The 18,512-nt window shown below is 33.0% G+C and overlaps 3 protein-coding genes and 2 non-coding genes across 5 annotated transcripts; all 5 read left to right on the forward strand.

Moving 5' to 3' along the window:
* The first annotated feature begins 125 nt into the window (after positions 1-125).
* Positions 126-245, forward strand: LOC137923870 (U5 spliceosomal RNA). The gene has a single exon (XR_011107578.1). It is a non-coding gene; the product is annotated as a U5 spliceosomal RNA (small nuclear RNA).
* Positions 246-2,649: 2,404 nt separating this feature from the next.
* On the forward strand, positions 2,650-7,304 carry LOC137923602 (GDP-D-glucose phosphorylase 1). Its single transcript, XM_068766821.1, has 6 exons — positions 2,650-2,846; positions 3,521-3,659; positions 4,002-4,170; positions 4,766-4,868; positions 5,972-6,275; positions 7,143-7,304. The coding sequence occupies exons 1-6, from the start codon at positions 2,682-2,684 to the stop codon at positions 7,250-7,252; spliced, it is 990 nt and encodes a 329-aa protein (XP_068622922.1). The 5' UTR covers positions 2,650-2,681; the 3' UTR covers positions 7,253-7,304.
* Positions 7,305-9,099: 1,795 nt separating this feature from the next.
* On the forward strand, positions 9,100-9,219 carry LOC137923869 (U5 spliceosomal RNA). Its single transcript, XR_011107577.1, has one exon. It is a non-coding gene; the product is annotated as a U5 spliceosomal RNA (small nuclear RNA).
* Positions 9,220-10,666: 1,447 nt separating this feature from the next.
* Positions 10,667-12,309, forward strand: LOC137923805 (uncharacterized). Its single transcript, XM_068767078.1, has 3 exons — positions 10,667-11,022; positions 11,365-11,472; positions 11,996-12,309. The coding sequence occupies exons 1-3, from the start codon at positions 10,753-10,755 to the stop codon at positions 12,290-12,292; spliced, it is 675 nt and encodes a 224-aa protein (XP_068623179.1). The 5' UTR covers positions 10,667-10,752; the 3' UTR covers positions 12,293-12,309.
* Positions 12,310-14,879: 2,570 nt separating this feature from the next.
* On the forward strand, positions 14,880-16,665 carry LOC137923714 (gastric triacylglycerol lipase-like). Its single transcript, XM_068766963.1, has one exon. It carries the CDS (start codon positions 15,026-15,028, stop codon positions 16,553-16,555), a length of 1,530 nt encoding a protein of 509 aa, XP_068623064.1. The 5' UTR covers positions 14,880-15,025; the 3' UTR covers positions 16,556-16,665.
* Positions 16,666-18,512: the final 1,847 nt, after the last annotated feature.

Genomic DNA, 18,512 nt, shown 5'->3' on the forward strand with positions numbered 1-18,512 from the left:
AATAGGTTAAGCATTGTTTAATATAGTGACTGACAGATGTCGCGTGCCATCTAAACACTTAAATCCACATCGCGGTGTAGAAATTCATTCTGTTTTAGTCGGGTTCCGAGAATGTCTGAATTAAAGCACTCTGGTTTCCCTTCAAAACGTATAAATCTTTCGCCTTTTACTAAAGATTTCCGTGGAGGGGAACACTCAAATGAGTCTTACTCGTATTTTTGAATAGCTTCGTTTCGGCGAAGCTTTATAAAGCTATTATTAAGTGTTGTATTTTTAAAGTACTGCTTCTATGAGTCTTTCATCTCTAAAACCCTATAGCAATCTTCTGAAATTGCGGGAGATTTAAATGTATATTTATATATACATGATTTTATAACATCACGCACCTACACTCAAACAAGGGGAGATATGTCCGTGCACACATGCAACGAGGCAATGTTTCAATGAAAAACTGTAATGAACTGAACTGAAGAAACTTTGAAACCAGGCACAAAAGGGCCAGGAAGACCCGCGCCTCCGACAAGGCCTCATCGGGGAAAGATTCCCACCCGTCAAAAAAGCTACGAGGGGTCTCAAGCCCCCCGCGACAAACCTCTCCCCCTCGCAACAAGGCCCCGCGGTGCCTAAGCCGCCGCCCCCAACCATTCTCCAGGACAAGAGTGCCTGGATCAAAATTTCGCCCTAGCCCGACAGCCACGGCACATCCTGCCCCAAAGCGCAGAACACCGCGCAGGGGATTAAAATCCACCTTTCAACCGTGGATCATTTTCGGACGCTCACGCGTCACCTACGCACTGTGGGACTCTCGTTCCACATCTATGCCCCCCCGGAAGAGCGGCAATTAAGGGTTGTCGCTCGAGGCCTCCCTCTCGAAATCTCAACGGACGAGATAATATCCGATCTTAAATCACAGGGCATCCCTACCTTATCAGCGAAGCGTATGACGAGCGCACGCACCCGGAAAGAAATTCCGCTAGTGCTACTCGCCATCGAACTCACGCCGGAGGGTAAGAAGATCTTCGATATTAAGAAGATTTGCGCCCTCTCAGGAATTTCATTCGAAGCTCTTTATAAATAAAGAAGGGCTTAATCGGACAGTGTCATCGCTGCCAGCTCCTGCCTCTCTCCGCTACTCTTTTCGCTATTCACCAGCGATATACCGAGTCCGAGCCAGGTCCAACTCGCGCTATTCGCGGACGACACCGCATTCTACACCACCAGTAGGGCACGCGCACTAATTTCACGTCATCTCAAAGCCACTGCCACCCGCCTAGTTGAGCGGTTTAGGAAATGGAAAATAGACATTAACCCTGACAAAAGCCAGGCGATTATATTCTTGCGTCAACTTTTGACCCCCCGGGCACGCAAGCGCAAGCGCCTCGCCGACCGGGGCACCCTCTTCGGCCAGGCCTTGCAAGGATCGGTCAAATACCTCGGGGTCACCTTCGACTCAAAACTAACATTTAAACAACATATGCGCACAGTCAGGAATAAAGCCTCTCACATCCTTAGTAGGCTTTACCCTATAATTTGCTCTTCAAGCAAACTGTCCCTTAGGCACAACCTGCACTAGTACAAGGCTTGCGTAAGACCAGTTTTCTCTTACGCGAGCGCTGTATTCTTGCACGCTGCACCCACCAACATTAACGCTCTAGAGACGCTCCAAAACTGCTTCAACCGGATTGATTCCAGTGCAACGTTGACCTCCATAGCGACCTGAAACTCCCCACGGTCCAAGAGTTCTTTCTGACTTGCTCAAAAACTTACTTTGAGTCAGCCTTCGCACATCCCAATCCCCTAATAGCTAGCGCCTCACGCTACTCCCCCCGCACTTAAGTAAAGACCAAGAGACATCCTAAAGACGTTCTCCTCACGCCCATCAGAGGGTTCCCACAGAACACTAGCCACACCGCACCCCCTGCAGACACTCAACACTCGGGCGTAAAGCGCAATTAGTAGGTAGACATTGTTTATATTTTACTACTATATTATAATTGCCTCCCTTACTTTACTACATTTATATTCATTACATATTTTACTTGCGTAGGTATATATTCTCACGACTCGAAGAATTATTTCAAAGTCGAGCAGCAGCAGTATTAATAAAAATTGTGTTGAATTTTTCATCGGCCCCTGTTTTCACATTTAGTATTGAAAGTTAATTTTAAATCGGATCACATCAGTTTCTAACCTGTATCAGTTATCGCCTAAATTTATTATTTTTGATTTATTTTATTCAAGACTCGTAGACGAGGCTGCATAAGGATTCAACCCATTAAAATTATTGTTTTATTACAAATTGATTCGCTGATACTGTTTTTTTTTTTAAAAAAAACGGTTATAGGTTAATATTTCATTACGATGTATCTGTCAACTGCTATAACTATGTATGTATTCTATCGTTTCTCTATTTCAGATAACGAATAGACCCTAATTTGACTGTATTACGGAGATTTATAAATTTAAGATTTTTGTTTAAAAAAATATCTGAATTAAAAATAATGGAAATTAATTCTGCCACAATCTGGCAGCACTCGTAACACAATTTTGACAAATAGTGAATCAATACGTTTACTAAATATAACATTGTACGATTTTTATTAAACATATAAAATTAATAATCATTATGAAATAATAAATACACATCAATATATTTAACATTTAAGTTAAGTAATATTACAATGTATATTTTAAGTGATTTCTTAAAATCTGGAGATGAATCTGTACAACCAGATTTTTTACAATTTGTTAAGGCAACTTGGGACAATATTCATAAAGATAGTAATGTATTTCGATATAAAATTAAAAATTTACGCGAGAGAATTGTAGATAAGTATTTATTACAGGTAAGGTTTATATGCTTTGTTCCTACCAATACTACAACATATTTTTTATATTATATTTTTGTATCTTATCTCTATCTACTAACCGAATTTCATCAGTGACAAAGGGCATTTTAAATAATTTTGTGATTAAAACTCCTAGAATCTATAAAAAGTAAGTTATAAAAAACTGCATTCCTGCATTTCCTATTTTTTACAGTTCATACTTTGTGCAGTACTAATTCTATAAGAGATTGTATAAAAAAGTTTACAAAAAAGTTTTTCTTCACCTGAAGAAAGTTCTATAAGTCACTCATTGTAATTAAACCACAATAATAACCTCTTAAAAAAGAGACCCATAGATGAATTTCCGACTATACCTAAGAAATGGTGAAGATGATGAAACCACTGAGTATCAGAGACAGGTCTAAGTTTTTACTGACCCTTCTGCCAAATTCTTTGAGTTTTCTGTTATGATAGGCTGACAAACATTTAGATTAATTGAGAAATATCTGACTCCAGATTAAATATTACCTATTCCTACTAGAATGTAATACAGTCCACTGATCAAATTTGTGATATTGTAACTACTCTACTCTGTCATTGTTTAGGCTTTATCCATGCTATATCACATACAGAGGCTGCACACATTACTTCATTCAGCTGTCTAAATGCAACATTTCTTTTTTTTATTTCAGCTTAATCCAGATAGGAGTTCTAACAGAAGGTTACCTGAACAAATAGAAAATGTCTGTCAACCCTTTGATAAGGATAAATTTAATTTTACTAAAATATCAAATGACGAAATAATCTTTGCTTTTGCTAATAATAATAATGGTATGGCAAACTTCTTTTTTATGAATGCTTAAGAATCGACGGTAAGAAGAAAATAAAGAGTTTTTTCTTCTTTTTTTGCAATGGTCTTAATGTCAACTATTAATAAGCTGAGATTAGCTATTGGTTAACTGTATATGTACAATTTTAATGTATATCAGTCAAATGACGAAGTAATGAAAATAGTTCAGTGGCTGCATTGTCAAAATTATGTAACGAATTTTACATTCTTGGAAATAATATCACTAATGGTATGTCTGTCAATATGTTGCTGTGTCGCGGCGGCGTTCTTGAGGGCGATTCTCATATAGCTAAGACAATACTAGAACACTATTAGATATTATTAAATGCTCTTGATTTCAGAAACTTGTGAACACTTCCTAATTGTGAATGTGAGCCCCATATCGCAGTATCATTCACTGCTATGTCCTTCTATGCACAAATGTTTACCTCAAGTTGTGACTGTTGAAAGTTTGCAGTTGGTTATTGATATTATTCTCATCACTAAGGATCGGTGAGTGTAGGCAAGTAGATGCTTTTCTTTTGGTTAATGTCCTAACACAGTACTGCCAAATCTGTTTTTATTTATGATTGTAAAATATATTAACTTAACCCATTCACCGATAAATAATAAATTAGTTTCTTGATATGAGATTACCCAAATAAGTATAAAGACATTTAGTTTTACATATTTTATTAATTAAAATTTTTAATGTTCTGATTTTTTTTTTATAAATATATATTTATATACAAACAGGAAAGCCTATGTCCAGCATTAGATATCTTATTGCAGAAATTATGATGATAATGCAATTATCCCATAAATCTATGTAAATGTTAATTAAAAATGTTTATCATATATTTTCAAAATTATTGCCTTACGGATAGTAACTGAACTTTATACATCCTGTGATACAATTTCTATTACTATGGCTATGAATCTTTACTTTTCTACTTATGTCATTATTATCTGTAGTAATGACCAACATCTTTTATGTGATTTGGGTTTAACTTCATCTATTGGATTACTTATATATTATTTCTTGTCATAATCATGCACTGGAATATAATGACAAATGTATTTACATCATTTCTAATATTATTTACAGGGACTTAAAGATTGGATTTAATAGTCTATGTGGGTTGGCATCTGTAAATCATTTGCACTACCATTTGTTTATTGAAAGGAATGTCCTACCAGTTGAAATAGCGGTAAGAGTAAAATTTTAGTCAAAATTCACTAATTACTAACATCTCATCATGTGATCTGATAGATTTACACTGCAAGGCACAGGGCAACCTCCAATAGGGCTTACAATACTGAACTAAAATGTGAATTACCAGTATTTGAAATTTGGAATATCGGGATATCAGTATTAGAACCTGTATTATTAATAAAAATTTGCTAGCTATATTTTTACTGACCTCAGTTGTTATATTGACTTGTTAACAAATAATATATGAAATCTAATAAATATTGTTCTGAAATGAGCAGATATTATTTATTTGATTACATAAAGAGTAGGAGTAAATAGATACAAAAAATGTGCAAGTAATAAAAGTATTTTTTGAATTCTATATTACAATTTACATATATATACATATATATGACATATTTACATTATATAACAGGCTTGTATGACATTATATAATTAAAGAAGCAAAATATATAATTAAATTGAAACTATTTATGAAATAATATTAATAACTTGCATTTTGTATATACAATGTAATATCACAATACTTGTATTTTTACATAAATAACAATTTTAAGGCCGGAAAAATTCGTCCGGGATTCCGGTATTCGGTATTGTAAGCCCTAACCTCCAAAAATCACCAGTATGACTGGTCTTGTATCGCTGCCTGCATCCACCAACTTCCTGCGACCTTACTTATGTCATCGATGACCTTATTACCTGACCTGATGACCTTACTTATGACCCCCACTTGATGGCCTAACCACGCTGCATAACATGAACTATACATAATGCAAACTGACTTAAACAGTCTAGAAAAATAGATACTTTGAAAGTGAAATGTAAATAGTAATGCCACTGTTTTTTTTTGAAGTTTAATTTACTATCATGCATTAACACATTTATATTTGTGCATTGTGAACTATAGTTAAGTAAAGCAATTCTTTGGCAATTAAAAATACTGTGTTTTTGTAAGCAATTAAAAAGACATAATTTTTATACCATTTGTGTATTTTTCATTGACATTATAAAACTGGACAATGCATGCTTGTAATAGACAATAGTAATCACAATTGTTCAAATACTGCTATGTTAATTGCAACACAACATTATTTTCAGAAATGTAAACATATAAAAGGACCTGTTTATTGTTTAGACAATTATCCAGCCCCAGCTTTCTGTTTTGAAGTAACACAGCAAACAATTAAAGCATCAGAGAACATTTTTAGGATTGTTGATTTCTTACTAAAAAAATCGATTGCACATAATATTATGTTTACTTATGGACAAAGTGTGACTGCTGATGTTAAAAGAGAAATTGTAAGGGTTATAATTTGGCCGAGAAAGAATAGCACTGGAGCTAAACAGCTTGCAGCATTTAATGTTGCTGTGTGTGAGCTAAGTGGATGGTTTCCAGTTTATGGTATGTTTTTGTCTTTACACCCCAACAGTTATTGAAATTGGCATATTTGGTCTAGAGCAGAGTTCTCCAAATTTTTTGTGTTGTAGACCCCTTGCCATGTTTTTCCGTGTTGGGTAGACCCACTACTTACCTGATATTGATTTCCTATAAATTTCTAACTGTAGTGATGTTTAGTGTTAAAAACTTAAAGTAAAAACACATGTTCATTTATACATTTATTAATTGAATTTAAATTAAAACTACTCAAAATAAAATATATGTAACATTAAATAAACATAAAATAAACTATAAATAAAATAACATAAGCATTAAGTCAATATTTTTAGTGAGAAGGATGATCCTGATGCTTTAATAATAAATTATCAACATTTGGCGTCAATTTTTTAAGGGTTAATCTTAAATCTCCTCGGCTAATGATGTCCCGTCTGTGGACCCCCATTTTCATTTCATGGACCCAAAAATTTTTTTCGCTAACGTAGACCCCTTGCAGGTCTTAGTCCCCTAGGGGTCGATATAGACCACTTTGGAAATCACTGGTCTAGAGCATGCCTGTCATGAAGTAGAGATGAATAGTTAAAATATTGATATTTATTTCTAATTTAAATTTGTATTTTTTTGTTCTGTACTTATGGATTCAATTTTGACTTTACTAGTATAAATTTTTAATTATTTTGATAATAAAAAAGGATTTTATTATTACTTTTCCACGGTTTTTGGGAAAATATTAAGTTTTTAACTTTTCTTAGGAACGTGTTTACAGTGTAGAAAAAAATTAACTTTAATTATTGATCATGTTATTAATATTGATAAGATTCATTTTAATATCATTAGTTCAATATGGTGTCTAATATAAAATAATATTTTCAGATGGGGAAAGTTTTATGAAGCTTACAAGTGAGGAACTGGAGGCCGAATTGAGAAAATGGAAGTATGATGGTTTTGACGATCTTTGTGAAGAAATTAAAAAGTTGTTTTAAATTTATGTAAAGTCATTGTCAGTGTAATTAGTTACCCGTTGTTGATAAATAAATGATATATATATAATTTATCATGCTTTGATGTACACGAATTCCTCACTATGCGTCGTGGTTACGTTCTAAAAAAAACGACGCAAATTGAACACTGCAAAGTGAATTAAGATTTTCTATAGCAAACCATGTAAAGATCGAAGATAGGTTCCAGGGTCACGAAAATACTATTTTTTAAAAAGAAAGTTGAACGAAGTAAACATTTAAGAAACAAAAATAATATGACTCTGCCAATAAACAAATTGGAATAATATTTACCTTTTTTGTAACCAGAAACAACACGTAAAATTTGATATAAATTTATAATTTTCTTTCAAAAAAAGCACAACAGATTAAATTACAACACACCACGTAATCGAAACTGAACTCTAAAATTAGCAACTGAACTGAATTAAAATTGCGTTAATTTTTAGTTAGAAAGGGAATCCCCGAGTATTGATGGCACGACGCAATTAGAAACAAAAAGTGCTGCCATCTTTTAGAAATAAAAATTAAAAATCAAAGACTCGAACCCAAAATAACGCAACCTCGAAAATCTAATGACGCACAGTGAAAATTAGTGCTAATTAAGCAGCAACGCAACTTCGAAAAAAACGCAAGACGAAACGACGCAAAGCGTGATATTAATGTATTTGAACTATTTACTTACATTAGTAAATGAATAATTTTTGTAAATAATACGTTTTTAGTGATTATCTCTTGTATCATCCATGGCATTCATTTTTTTTAAGCGTAGATTCCTAAGCAACTGCTTTGGAAAGCTTGTGCTGAAAAAAGTGGCGGAAGAAACTCTAGAAACGCTTCTATCTAGTATGATCGGAATTCATTTTTGGTTCTACGATCTCAATAGCATGATCCCTCTAATTTTTACACTTCGTAATTTTAATTTCATCATTATTGTCTTCTTATGCTTTGCCTGGGACAAGAATTTCGTTTCTTGAATAAAAGTTGGTAAAATATAATGCTCGAAACACTTCTCGTTAAACTGTCAGTTGAGGTAAATATAGTGAAGGATTGTTATTTCTTTTTGACCGGGTGGGTCTGGGTATTGGAGCGTAATTGAACTGACGCTTGATATAGAGATCATAAGTTTGGAATGTCACCAAATAATAATAAGTGATATGGATATACGTATAAAGTCCAAAAAATTATTTTTCGTGTCGTTGTTGTCTTCGTCGGTGCTTTTTTTATTTGCGTTTATGTGGGATGTGGGGAAACTCTTAGCGCCATCTGTCGACATCAGCCGAAACTACGGAGTTCCGACATGTATATTTTTTCAAAGTTATAATTTCCCGTCATATAGCCTGATAGGACGGTCAAAATCTTTAGCGACTGATCGTGACTGGAAGAATCAAGAAAACACGTCCGAGCAAGTTTGTAGTACCATCAGATTGTATCAAATCCGTTCGACACTTGACACCAAATTTCTGACGGTAATCGTGTAGATTATTAAGAAAAATAGTAGATGATATATCATAATAAAAATCACTTGGTCAGCTAATGATGCGAGGAAGAAATGATTAAAGAGTAAATATAAATACATATATTTACTCTTACTCCTATCTTCCAACAACAATTGTTATTAATTTAATAAGCATTAAAACACGGGTGTATAATTGACAAAAACGTTACATTATTTATTTAACAATAACTATCATAGATGACACTATCAATAGGTTAACTATTATTTTATACGGTGAGCAACAGATGTCGCTTAACGTCTAAACTATGATATCCAAATCGCGGTGTAGAAATTCGTTCTGGTTTAGTTGGGTTCTGAGAATGTCTGAATTGAAGTACTCTGGTTTCCCTTCAAAACGTATAAATCTTTCGCCTTTTACTAAAGATTTCCGTGGAGGGGAACACTCAAATGAGTCTTACTCATATTTTTGAATAGCTTCGTTTCGGCGAAGCTTTAAAAACTATCAAGTCTTTATTTTAAGGCACGGCCTCGAGAACTAAATCTTTCATCTCTAAAATTCCAGAGGAATCTTCTAAAGTCGCGGGGAGATTTTGTGTAATTAATAAATACATGATTTTATAACATCACGCACTTGCACACAAAGGAAAAGGGAGATATGTTCACGCACACATGCAACAAGGCAATGTTTCAAAAAGTAACTTTCATGAACTGAACTAGAATTTTTTTTATCGACGACTTCATTTATAAATGCGAGTTTCTAACCGATCCCATAAAAATATAAAAGAAAGGTAAATTAATATTTTTTATGATTTATTTATTAGGTAACAATATTAAATGAAAAAAACATATAGTTTGAAAATTCCTTTTGGAACTTAAATCTAAAATAAAAAACTGTAAAATGGTATTTATTTTATTAAAGTTACAATAAATATATGCCGTATTTTTATTCATAATTATATTTTTGCAATTGCATAAATAAATGGGGATTTTGATCGTCTTAGTTCGCTCGCGAATATAGTCGAGTCGTTGAGTAGTGAGTATTAAATTAAAATTAAAGTAAAAATATTAACCATATGAATGTGCATGCTTTTTATTGCATAATATATTAAATTTTGGTGCGATGTTTGACACTATTGGACGTACAACCTCTCTTTCACATTTTTTAGCGCTGAACGATATTGTTATTTAATACGTGTTAAAGCTGAGAAAGTAACTCCAAATAAATATTTGACATTGAATGGCAGAAGTACCATTAACGCCATATTAGCGATTGTGGGAAGTTCAGTTCTAGTTCCGATCAAGAATTCAGTCAAGGGATTTTTTTGAAATTGTAGTTTTAAGTTGGAATCACTCGAAAGCTCAGCAAATTCCTCTTGAGATTAAGTGGCTGGTGATTAACCTCACTTAAGCCAATCCAAACAAAAGCTTTTGAATACAAACTATTTTTTGGAAATCAATATGTAATATGAAATATGTATGCCACTGTGTTCTTAGCGCTTTTAAATGATCTACAATACAATTTTTCAATAAAAGTTTTACAGTGAATTTCTCGAAGGTAAAATTGTCGACATTTCAAACGATTTTTTTTCTACACTATTTTTCTAAATGTTCATACTTTAATAAAACTAAATTTTATTATTCGAAGTAAACATATTTTTTTTTCTTTAAAAGATGTGTTAAGATCGTTTAATTTCAAGGATTCGGAGAAGATTTCGAAAGAAATTTTAAACAGGTTTACTCTTCTATGGTACAAATTTCCAAAAATGGGCGATTATGATTACTAACAAAGCAGTAATTTAAATCTTTCGTGACGAATATAGTTCTATTTTTATGGAAAATGTGGAAAGAATTTGAAAAAGTTCTAAGTTCTATATACAAAATTTAGTAAAAATCTAATGGCAAGTGGGCAACACTACTTTGTTTCGTTTGTTGCTCTGTATTATGTTAAATAACTAGTAAAATTTGTTTACGAAAATATTGATCATGAGTTAAAAATACTGCTTATTTATTATAAAATTAATACACGATGATATCAGAATTTGCTGAAGAGAAGGTGTTTTGGACCAGGAAAATGAACCTGAAATTAGTTTACTTTATTAAGAACAAACCAAATATATGGAATCCCAATCATCCTAAATATACGTCAGCCGAATGTAAAGATCAGACTTATGCTGAATTTGCTGCTCAATATGGTGACAAATTTACGGGACGAGCTGTAAAGAATAGGTGGACAAACATCCGGTCAACTTTTGCTAAATATTTAAGAAAATTAAACTCTAGCCGTGCTCAGGGAGAGGTGCGTATTGTGTGCAATATACCTAGTGCCATGATCTATCGTTATATCTCTACCTAAAGATCTTATCTATAGCAAATTCATGTATAGAATATTATTATCCACTAAGAATCATTAACATTAAACACTTTTGTACGTCATGTTAAGAATGTTAGAAAAACCCAATTTGATAGAAACTCGTACCAGATTAGATCAGCTATCTTATAATGGCATCTTTCGATATAAAACTACGAGGATCCCAAAACGACGAGCGTTTCAAGAATTATTGTTGTGTATTATTATGTACTTAAAAATGTACTGATTCATATTAAAAATGGTTTAATAGGCATTCCATGTCATTTACAGGATTATAAAGTAAGCTGGCACCTGTGGGGTCCGTGTCAGTTCCTAATGAAAGTTAATAGAACTGTTAAACATTTGTCACAAGACTTGAATGAAACTAATGAAGAAAAGGTAAGCACAAAAAATATGACAATCGAAGTTGTTTATTCAGAGTTATGGATTAAATAGGTGGCAGCTTGTATATCTATGGCTTCTTGTATTATCTTGTAAGTGCAGTGCGGGATATATGCCCACAAAGTGGACCGATGACCTTGATAAGGTTGTTCAAAGACATTGGATGCAGGACATTTTCAACTGGTCCTGTTGGGAATCTTCGAGAGGCCTATATCCAACTGTGTAAACCCTACGGCAGATTGTTGATGATTACAATATCTTATATTTCAGTGTGCCATTGGCCATAGGCCTCCTCTCATATTTTGCGATTGGTTTTTTTCCTCTATTCTTCCCCAGTGGTATTCTTTGATATTTAGATTGCCATCCACATATATTGACATCCTCTGTTCCTTTACTATCCTTTGCATATCAGTCTGAAATACTTGTGGACCATATTTCTCTATATCAATATTTCCTAATTTTTTTGCTTGAGTATGTAAACTACTTGGTGTAAATATATTTGAAAATTGTTTGTTTTTAGGATTCATCTACAGAAGAAATATACAACAATGAAGATATGTCAGAAAACAATGTAAATAATACAGATTCAAATTATTGCCAAAGAGTTGTGGAAGGTTTAGTTGAGGTGTTTAAAAGAATGAAAAATGATCCATTTGGTCTTGACAAATCAAAATATGGTGGTATAAGTCAAGTAATAGCCGATCAACTATCACTAATGGATTCATATGAAGCCGCTAGAACAATAAAGAATATTTCAGAGATATTACTATTTTATGATGAAAATAATCCACAGAATCCCAATAATATAAACACTTGATATTTAAGATCTTTTTACTCCATTCCTAGTTGTTTTTGTTTTTAATACGTCTTCATGTATTTATTAATTCACACGTTTAACAACCATATGAGAACTGAATATACTAAAATATACTCGGCTGACCAAAAGTTAAAGTCTATGTACATAATAGTAAGTTGTTTAATTATAAATGAAATTATGTACTAAACCTTACAGGGGTGGCATCCTCGGATACATTCAATTTTTTATTTAATCGATTTGTAAATCTTCAAACCTGTAGTGAAAGATCTCTGAAAGTGAACACTTAGTTTTAACCATGTCATTTGTAATTTTAAATTTCATGTAATAAGTACAATAATTTTTAATTTTGATAGAAATTTTTTCCTCATGTAATCCCTCATCTATGATTCAGTGTTGTTTATATCATAACAAATTATAATGTCATTATAATTAATTTATAGATTAGTGTAGCATTCATATTTTAAAGACATTTTTTAAGAAAAATGTTACTGCAGGTTCAGTTACCTGGTTTTTCACCTTTTCTATGTAAGTCATTGCAAAATTGCAAGTAATCAATTTATCTAATTTTATTCAATGCTCTTCATCTTTCATATAACGTTTTATATGATTTAATAATTACTTGTAAAAGCTCAATTAGATTGAGATGTAGACTCTGAAGTCGTACCATGTTTATTAACACCTCTTTTATATCTTCAGTTCTAAATAACGCCTGTTAAACTAAAGCTGCCTAACTAAAATTTACTTTTAACTCTTCCATCGCAACTCTTTGTTGACACCATATTTTAATTTCTGGACCTATTATAGAAATACACACGCAGGCACAATTATGGGAACATAAAAAGGTAGATTTTTGTAAAAGTTTTTGTAAATATTGACAACTAGTTTTTACTAACGTGTAAGTACTTCTTTAAGAAATAACATACTTTAAAAATTTCACACTTATCTAGTGCTGTGACAGGTTTTATGGTTCTTCTAAGAATTTGCTGACATTGAGTGTTCTAATTGTTTCTGATAAGAACGTTGTTGGATGCTGTGTGTGGTGACTGTGGTTCATTTTACTGTTTGCTTTCAATAGTGCATATTGTTCTGATACAAAATGAGTTATTTACCAGCATCTTCAGTGGCCAGGGCAGTAACTATGATTGAGGAGGGGGCATACCTTCCGTTCAGTCGGTCGCGCATTGGGTGTATCGACATCGGTAGTTCATTGCATTGTACGACGCTACAGGACGACTGGATCTTACTTGCGAAGGCGAGGGCAGGGCAGAATTCGGTCAACCAGTGACGTAGATGACTGTTTTAAGGTACCTATTCACTATGTGAGGCAGATTGAGGTGATAACGACTATGTATTTATCTTCACTAGAAGATAGTTCTAGGCCTTACCGATCTTGAAAGAATTTGATTACTAACCATCCACCAACTGCCGCTCGTAGGAGGAATAGCGGCAGAGTCAAACCCAGGATATTGGCCATTGCCTTCTACAACGCGAATGGGATCCAAGAGGGGTATAAAAATCCTTAAATATATATATATATATATGTATATATATATATATATATATATATATATATATATATATATATATATATATATATGACATGCCATGCTTCAATTACAATTGCGTCTAAGTCTCAAGACCGACGCTAGCACTTTCGGCTCGGATTTGAAGCACTATTTGCTATCGGAGAGGCGACCATTCGGACTGGGGATTTTAATAGTCAACACACCAAGTCGAACGCCGACACCATCAACTATCGAGGGAGATAGCTAGATTTGGACTGATTTTGTGGAGCAAAAACATCCCCAGGCGGTAGCTCATAATCACGTGATAAACGCGTATGTAAAGTTTAAATAATTCCTTATTATCCGTGCCTCTATAATTAGATTATCTAGAAATAGTCTTCGACAGCCTTAGTTGAGAGGCAATAACCCGATCAGATTTGCCTTCATTGCGTAAATTTACTTATTTCGCTCACATATACCATTTTAACATGTATTCATTGTTGTAACTATGACCTCGGACCGATTGGGATAAAAAAAAATTAACTCCGTGAAAACACAGGTAATAAATATATTTTAAGAAACGAAAATATTCCAGAACTTCTGTTAACGCAAAGCAAGACCAAAATAATTAGTAATCGTTACATAATGCTTTAAAACTAAACCTTTATAGCATGATAACTTGAATATAAACAAAAAGAATGACTTTGAATTTGTATAATAACAATAGAACACGCGGGTCGACAAAATAGTCTATGATATATCTGTCTCTATCTCTCTATCTAATATATCATCAGACAGTAATCACACGCCCATTGCAAAGAATACGGTGCGCATATGTCCTGCTGTAAGCTTGGTAAAAAAGAAATAAGAAAGTATTACTATTTTAAAAATAAAACTGCACGAGAATATTTAATCTGCAAATTGTTAAACAAATATTTTTGTTTATTAGTGGGTAATAAGTTACGTAATTTCTATACATTTCATTACACGCGTTCATATCACGCATTTCATTTCACGACTGAATACAATAAACTTTAATCTAAACAATAAACGTCTAATCGATTATGGATGAACTAACAGAACACCACACAACGTCATTGTTTATAAATAATGCGCGAAACAGAAGCATAATATTGTGTCCTTGACCCAAAGCGCTAGGATACACACAGCTCCCTGTTATATTTTTCAGTCGGCGGGGAGCACTCATAGCGAACGCTTCCTCTTCACGATGAAGTTACTACCTATTGTGTTTACGTTATTCGTTCTTATAAAAGCCAACGAGTGCACACAAAACTGGTTCCCGCAAAATCTCGTACAAACCATCGCGAAAGAGACATCGTTAATAAAGGATTATGTACAAGAAAAAGGAAGAAGCTTGAAAAATTTCTATATAAATAATGTGCAAAATAAAATTTCTTCGTATTTCGGGATGCTTCACGGCGACGCAAATTCTCAAGAGGACCATATCAAGCAAGCGAGAATTAAAAGAAAATTTAAGGACTACCTAGAAGATGCTCAAGCAAAAGACAACGTCATATTTGACTCAATCGCACCAAAGATCGATAGATATCCGTGCTCTAATGACGACCCAACTATCCACATGACCACGCCGCAACTGATTGCCCTCCACGGATATTATTCAGAATCTCACACCATTGTCACCGACGACGGATATATATTGACTCTGCATAGAATACCACATTCGAAAAACACTACTGGCGCAAATGCATACAGAAAGACTGTGCTTCTTCACCACGGCTTACTTGGCAGTTCAGCGGACTGGGTCATTTCTGGACCAAAAAAAGCTCTTGCGTACATATTATCTAATGCTGGGTATGACGTGTGGCTAGCGAATGTCAGAGGGAACACCTATTCTAGGGCACATATCTCCATAAACCCGGACACCTTCGCCTTTTGGAATTTTACATTCCACGATGTAAGCCAGCACGATATACCGGCAATCATTGATTATATAATGGAGAATAAAGGATGGGACATAAAGATAAACTATATTGGACATTCCATGGGAACGACTATTCTTTTCGCCTTACTTTCAACAAAAACTCAGTACAATAAAGTGTTAAGGGCAGGATATGCTCTCGCTCCGGTCGCCTTTATGACAAATATTAGAAGCCCGATAAGACTGCTTGCGAGATTTAGTGACAATATAGCGTATTTAATGAAACTGCTCGGTGCTAACGAATTTCTGCCACAAAACGCTGTGCTGAGGTGGTTGTCAAAGCATGCATGTGAAATAAACCATTACGAGGAGGCTATATGTGAAAATTCCATGTTTGTTCTTTGTGGACACGATGAAAAACAATTTAACAAGACTTTATTGCCTCTAATATTAGGGCATGTTCCTGCCGGTGCCTCAACGAAGTCTCTTATACATTACGCTCAAGAAATCCGCAATGACGGCCGATTCCAGCAGTTCGATTATGGTCCGGATGGAAATTACAGAATGTATGGTTCGCCGATACCACCAGAGTATCCATTATATAAAATAACTCTACCAATAGCGTTGATAAGTTCTGATAATGATTGGCTGGCTAGTGAAGAGGATGTAAATAACTTATACACACGGCTTGCAAACCCGTTAGAGCATTACATTGTACCTTATAAAGATTTCAATCATCTGGATTTCCTATGGGCTATAGACGCCCCTAAACTAGTCTATAATAAATTGCTGCAGTTGCTTGAAGACGGAGTTAATAAGTATAGCGTAAATTTTCAGAACAGTAATGAAATAAACTAATATTTATAAGTGTTAAGTCTCAAAGTTAGTAAAAGAAATTGTTCGTAAAATAACATATTAAAATAGTCATTATTGGTGATACGTGAATAACATGTTAGAAGTGCAATGTTACGTAGATAACAAATTCATCTACTGTTTAATAAATACTAAACAATTAAAACCTCTTTTATTTCACCCATTTTTGAACCTATGCAAGTGTGAGTGAATGAAATGTTATTAAATAATATTTGTTAATCTTAAAAAATCATAATGCAAATGTAAATAAAAACCACCTTAAATTTGTTATTACCATATAATCAAATTAAGACAATGTCTGGTTTTTTATGCATTTATTGAGAGGAAATATGTGCAATAATAACAAAATCCAGTTTTACCGGTTTTAATTCTTCACAGAGACTACCTGCTTTACTACGTACCGAAGTTGCACCAACAAAAAAAATAAACGATGTAACAACCATAGGCGGACTAGACCTTTGATTGACATCAACGAAGTGAAATTTTGGCCACTGACAACGACATGACTTTCTTTATAACATAGTATCTATATGTGTTTAAAAGTTTACTGTTTACACTGGCTGCAAAAAATATGTTTCAACGTGATCATTTTATTTGTTGATTTAATGTCCTAATAATATTAAATGTGCACTGTTAGAATAGTAATAATAGATACATATATATTTATAGTAATGCTTTTAGGTACAATAAGAAACCAGCGCACTATGGTGCAATAAGGTCAATATCATATCAAAATTCAATAACTTTTTATTTAGTAGGAACATTGACATGAAATAGGAATAGACGAATAAGTAGAGATTTAAAAAAATATATTAAAGAAATTTATTTTAAATTGTTAAAAATAATTAATATAGTCACGTAAAAAAAAGTTTATAATATAGGAATAAACGAAACTTTACAAGTAAGAATAATTTATCATAAATAAGTATAAATTATAAAATTATTATTATCAACTAGATATATTCACTAAATATGTATGTATCAACGAAAATAAATTTAATACCTATTTAATACCATAAATATCCGATCGTGTAAGATGTCTGATAGTGAAAAATAGTTGCTAACAATAGTGATTTATAATAATACGAAAATTATAATTAGATAGGTGAATATATTATTAACTTACTTAATAAAAATGACAAAATAATATTTTAATTCATAAAACAATACGTTTAAATAAACATTTCCCTAAATATTACCTAATAACAATTCTTTTGCTTCATCCTCTAATTCTATATCTTTTCTTGTCTTTGACCAACTTTTACTAGAAATATACGGATCTGAATTTGGGCAACAAAGATTTTTGAATATTAGCTTTGGCACAAGTAAATTGTGTTTCGGTTAGCTTAAAATTGTCGTTTAAATAAGACTTTGCTGTAGAAATATGTTTTCCATGTTCAATAAAAGCGATACACAGGTCTTTAATTTTGATCTTTAGTGTAGACATAACAATTCACTTTAAATTCAATTGCACGAAGAAAATTGTCACAATATACCTAAGTATATTTAGTGTACACTTAAAGGGCACTAATATTGAAACAATCATTTTACAGTTATTTATACATATTTTAAAGTGACACGTGTAATTTTGATCACGATCTGATATATAAATAAATAGAAATGCGGTAAATGTGATAAAAGTGATAAAAATTGATAATATATTTTAATTAATATTACAATTGTGGTTAAGTATGTCTCTACTGTTTATGTAACCGGAAAAATATTATCGTGGTTTTATTGTATAATGAGTACGACTTAGATAGGTACCTATAGTATAAGTACGTACAACATACCTATATATATACATAAAATGTACATAAAATATGCCTTTATTTATACTTTTTGAAAACCATTGTTACATAATAATAAGCATGTAAATAAAAATAAAACTGTAGGCGGCTTGATTTTTAGTCTCCGTCGCGCTCTCTTTGAAAGTGAATTA

The sequence above is a fragment of the Battus philenor genome, unplaced genomic scaffold (genome assembly GCF_028537555.1).
Source record: "Battus philenor isolate CCGP_79_NKW_IND1 unplaced genomic scaffold, ilBatPhil1.0.hap1 SCAF_22, whole genome shotgun sequence".
In the NCBI taxonomy this organism is placed as follows: domain Eukaryota; kingdom Metazoa; phylum Arthropoda; class Insecta; order Lepidoptera; family Papilionidae; genus Battus; species Battus philenor.

Bases quoted from the DNA above. Each gene is read 5' to 3' on its own strand.
- LOC137923602 (XM_068766821.1), top strand. From the start codon at position 2,682: ATGTATATTTTAAGTGATTTCTTAAAATCTGGAGATGAATCTGTACAA. The intron at 2,847-3,520 runs GTAAGGTTTATA...TTTTTATTTCAG, and splicing joins TAGATAAGTATTTATTACAG to CTTAATCCAGATAGGAGTTC. The intron at 6,276-7,142 runs GTATGTTTTTGT...TAATATTTTCAG, and splicing joins TGGATGGTTTCCAGTTTATG to ATGGGGAAAGTTTTATGAAG.
- LOC137923805 (XM_068767078.1), top strand. From the start codon at position 10,753: ATGATATCAGAATTTGCTGAAGAGAAGGTGTTTTGGACCAGGAAAATG. The intron at 11,023-11,364 runs GTGCGTATTGTG...TGTCATTTACAG, and splicing joins CTAGCCGTGCTCAGGGAGAG to GATTATAAAGTAAGCTGGCA. The intron at 11,473-11,995 runs GTAAGCACAAAA...GTTTGTTTTTAG, and splicing joins ATGAAACTAATGAAGAAAAG to GATTCATCTACAGAAGAAAT.
- LOC137923714 (XM_068766963.1), top strand. From the start codon at position 15,026: ATGAAGTTACTACCTATTGTGTTTACGTTATTCGTTCTTATAAAAGCC.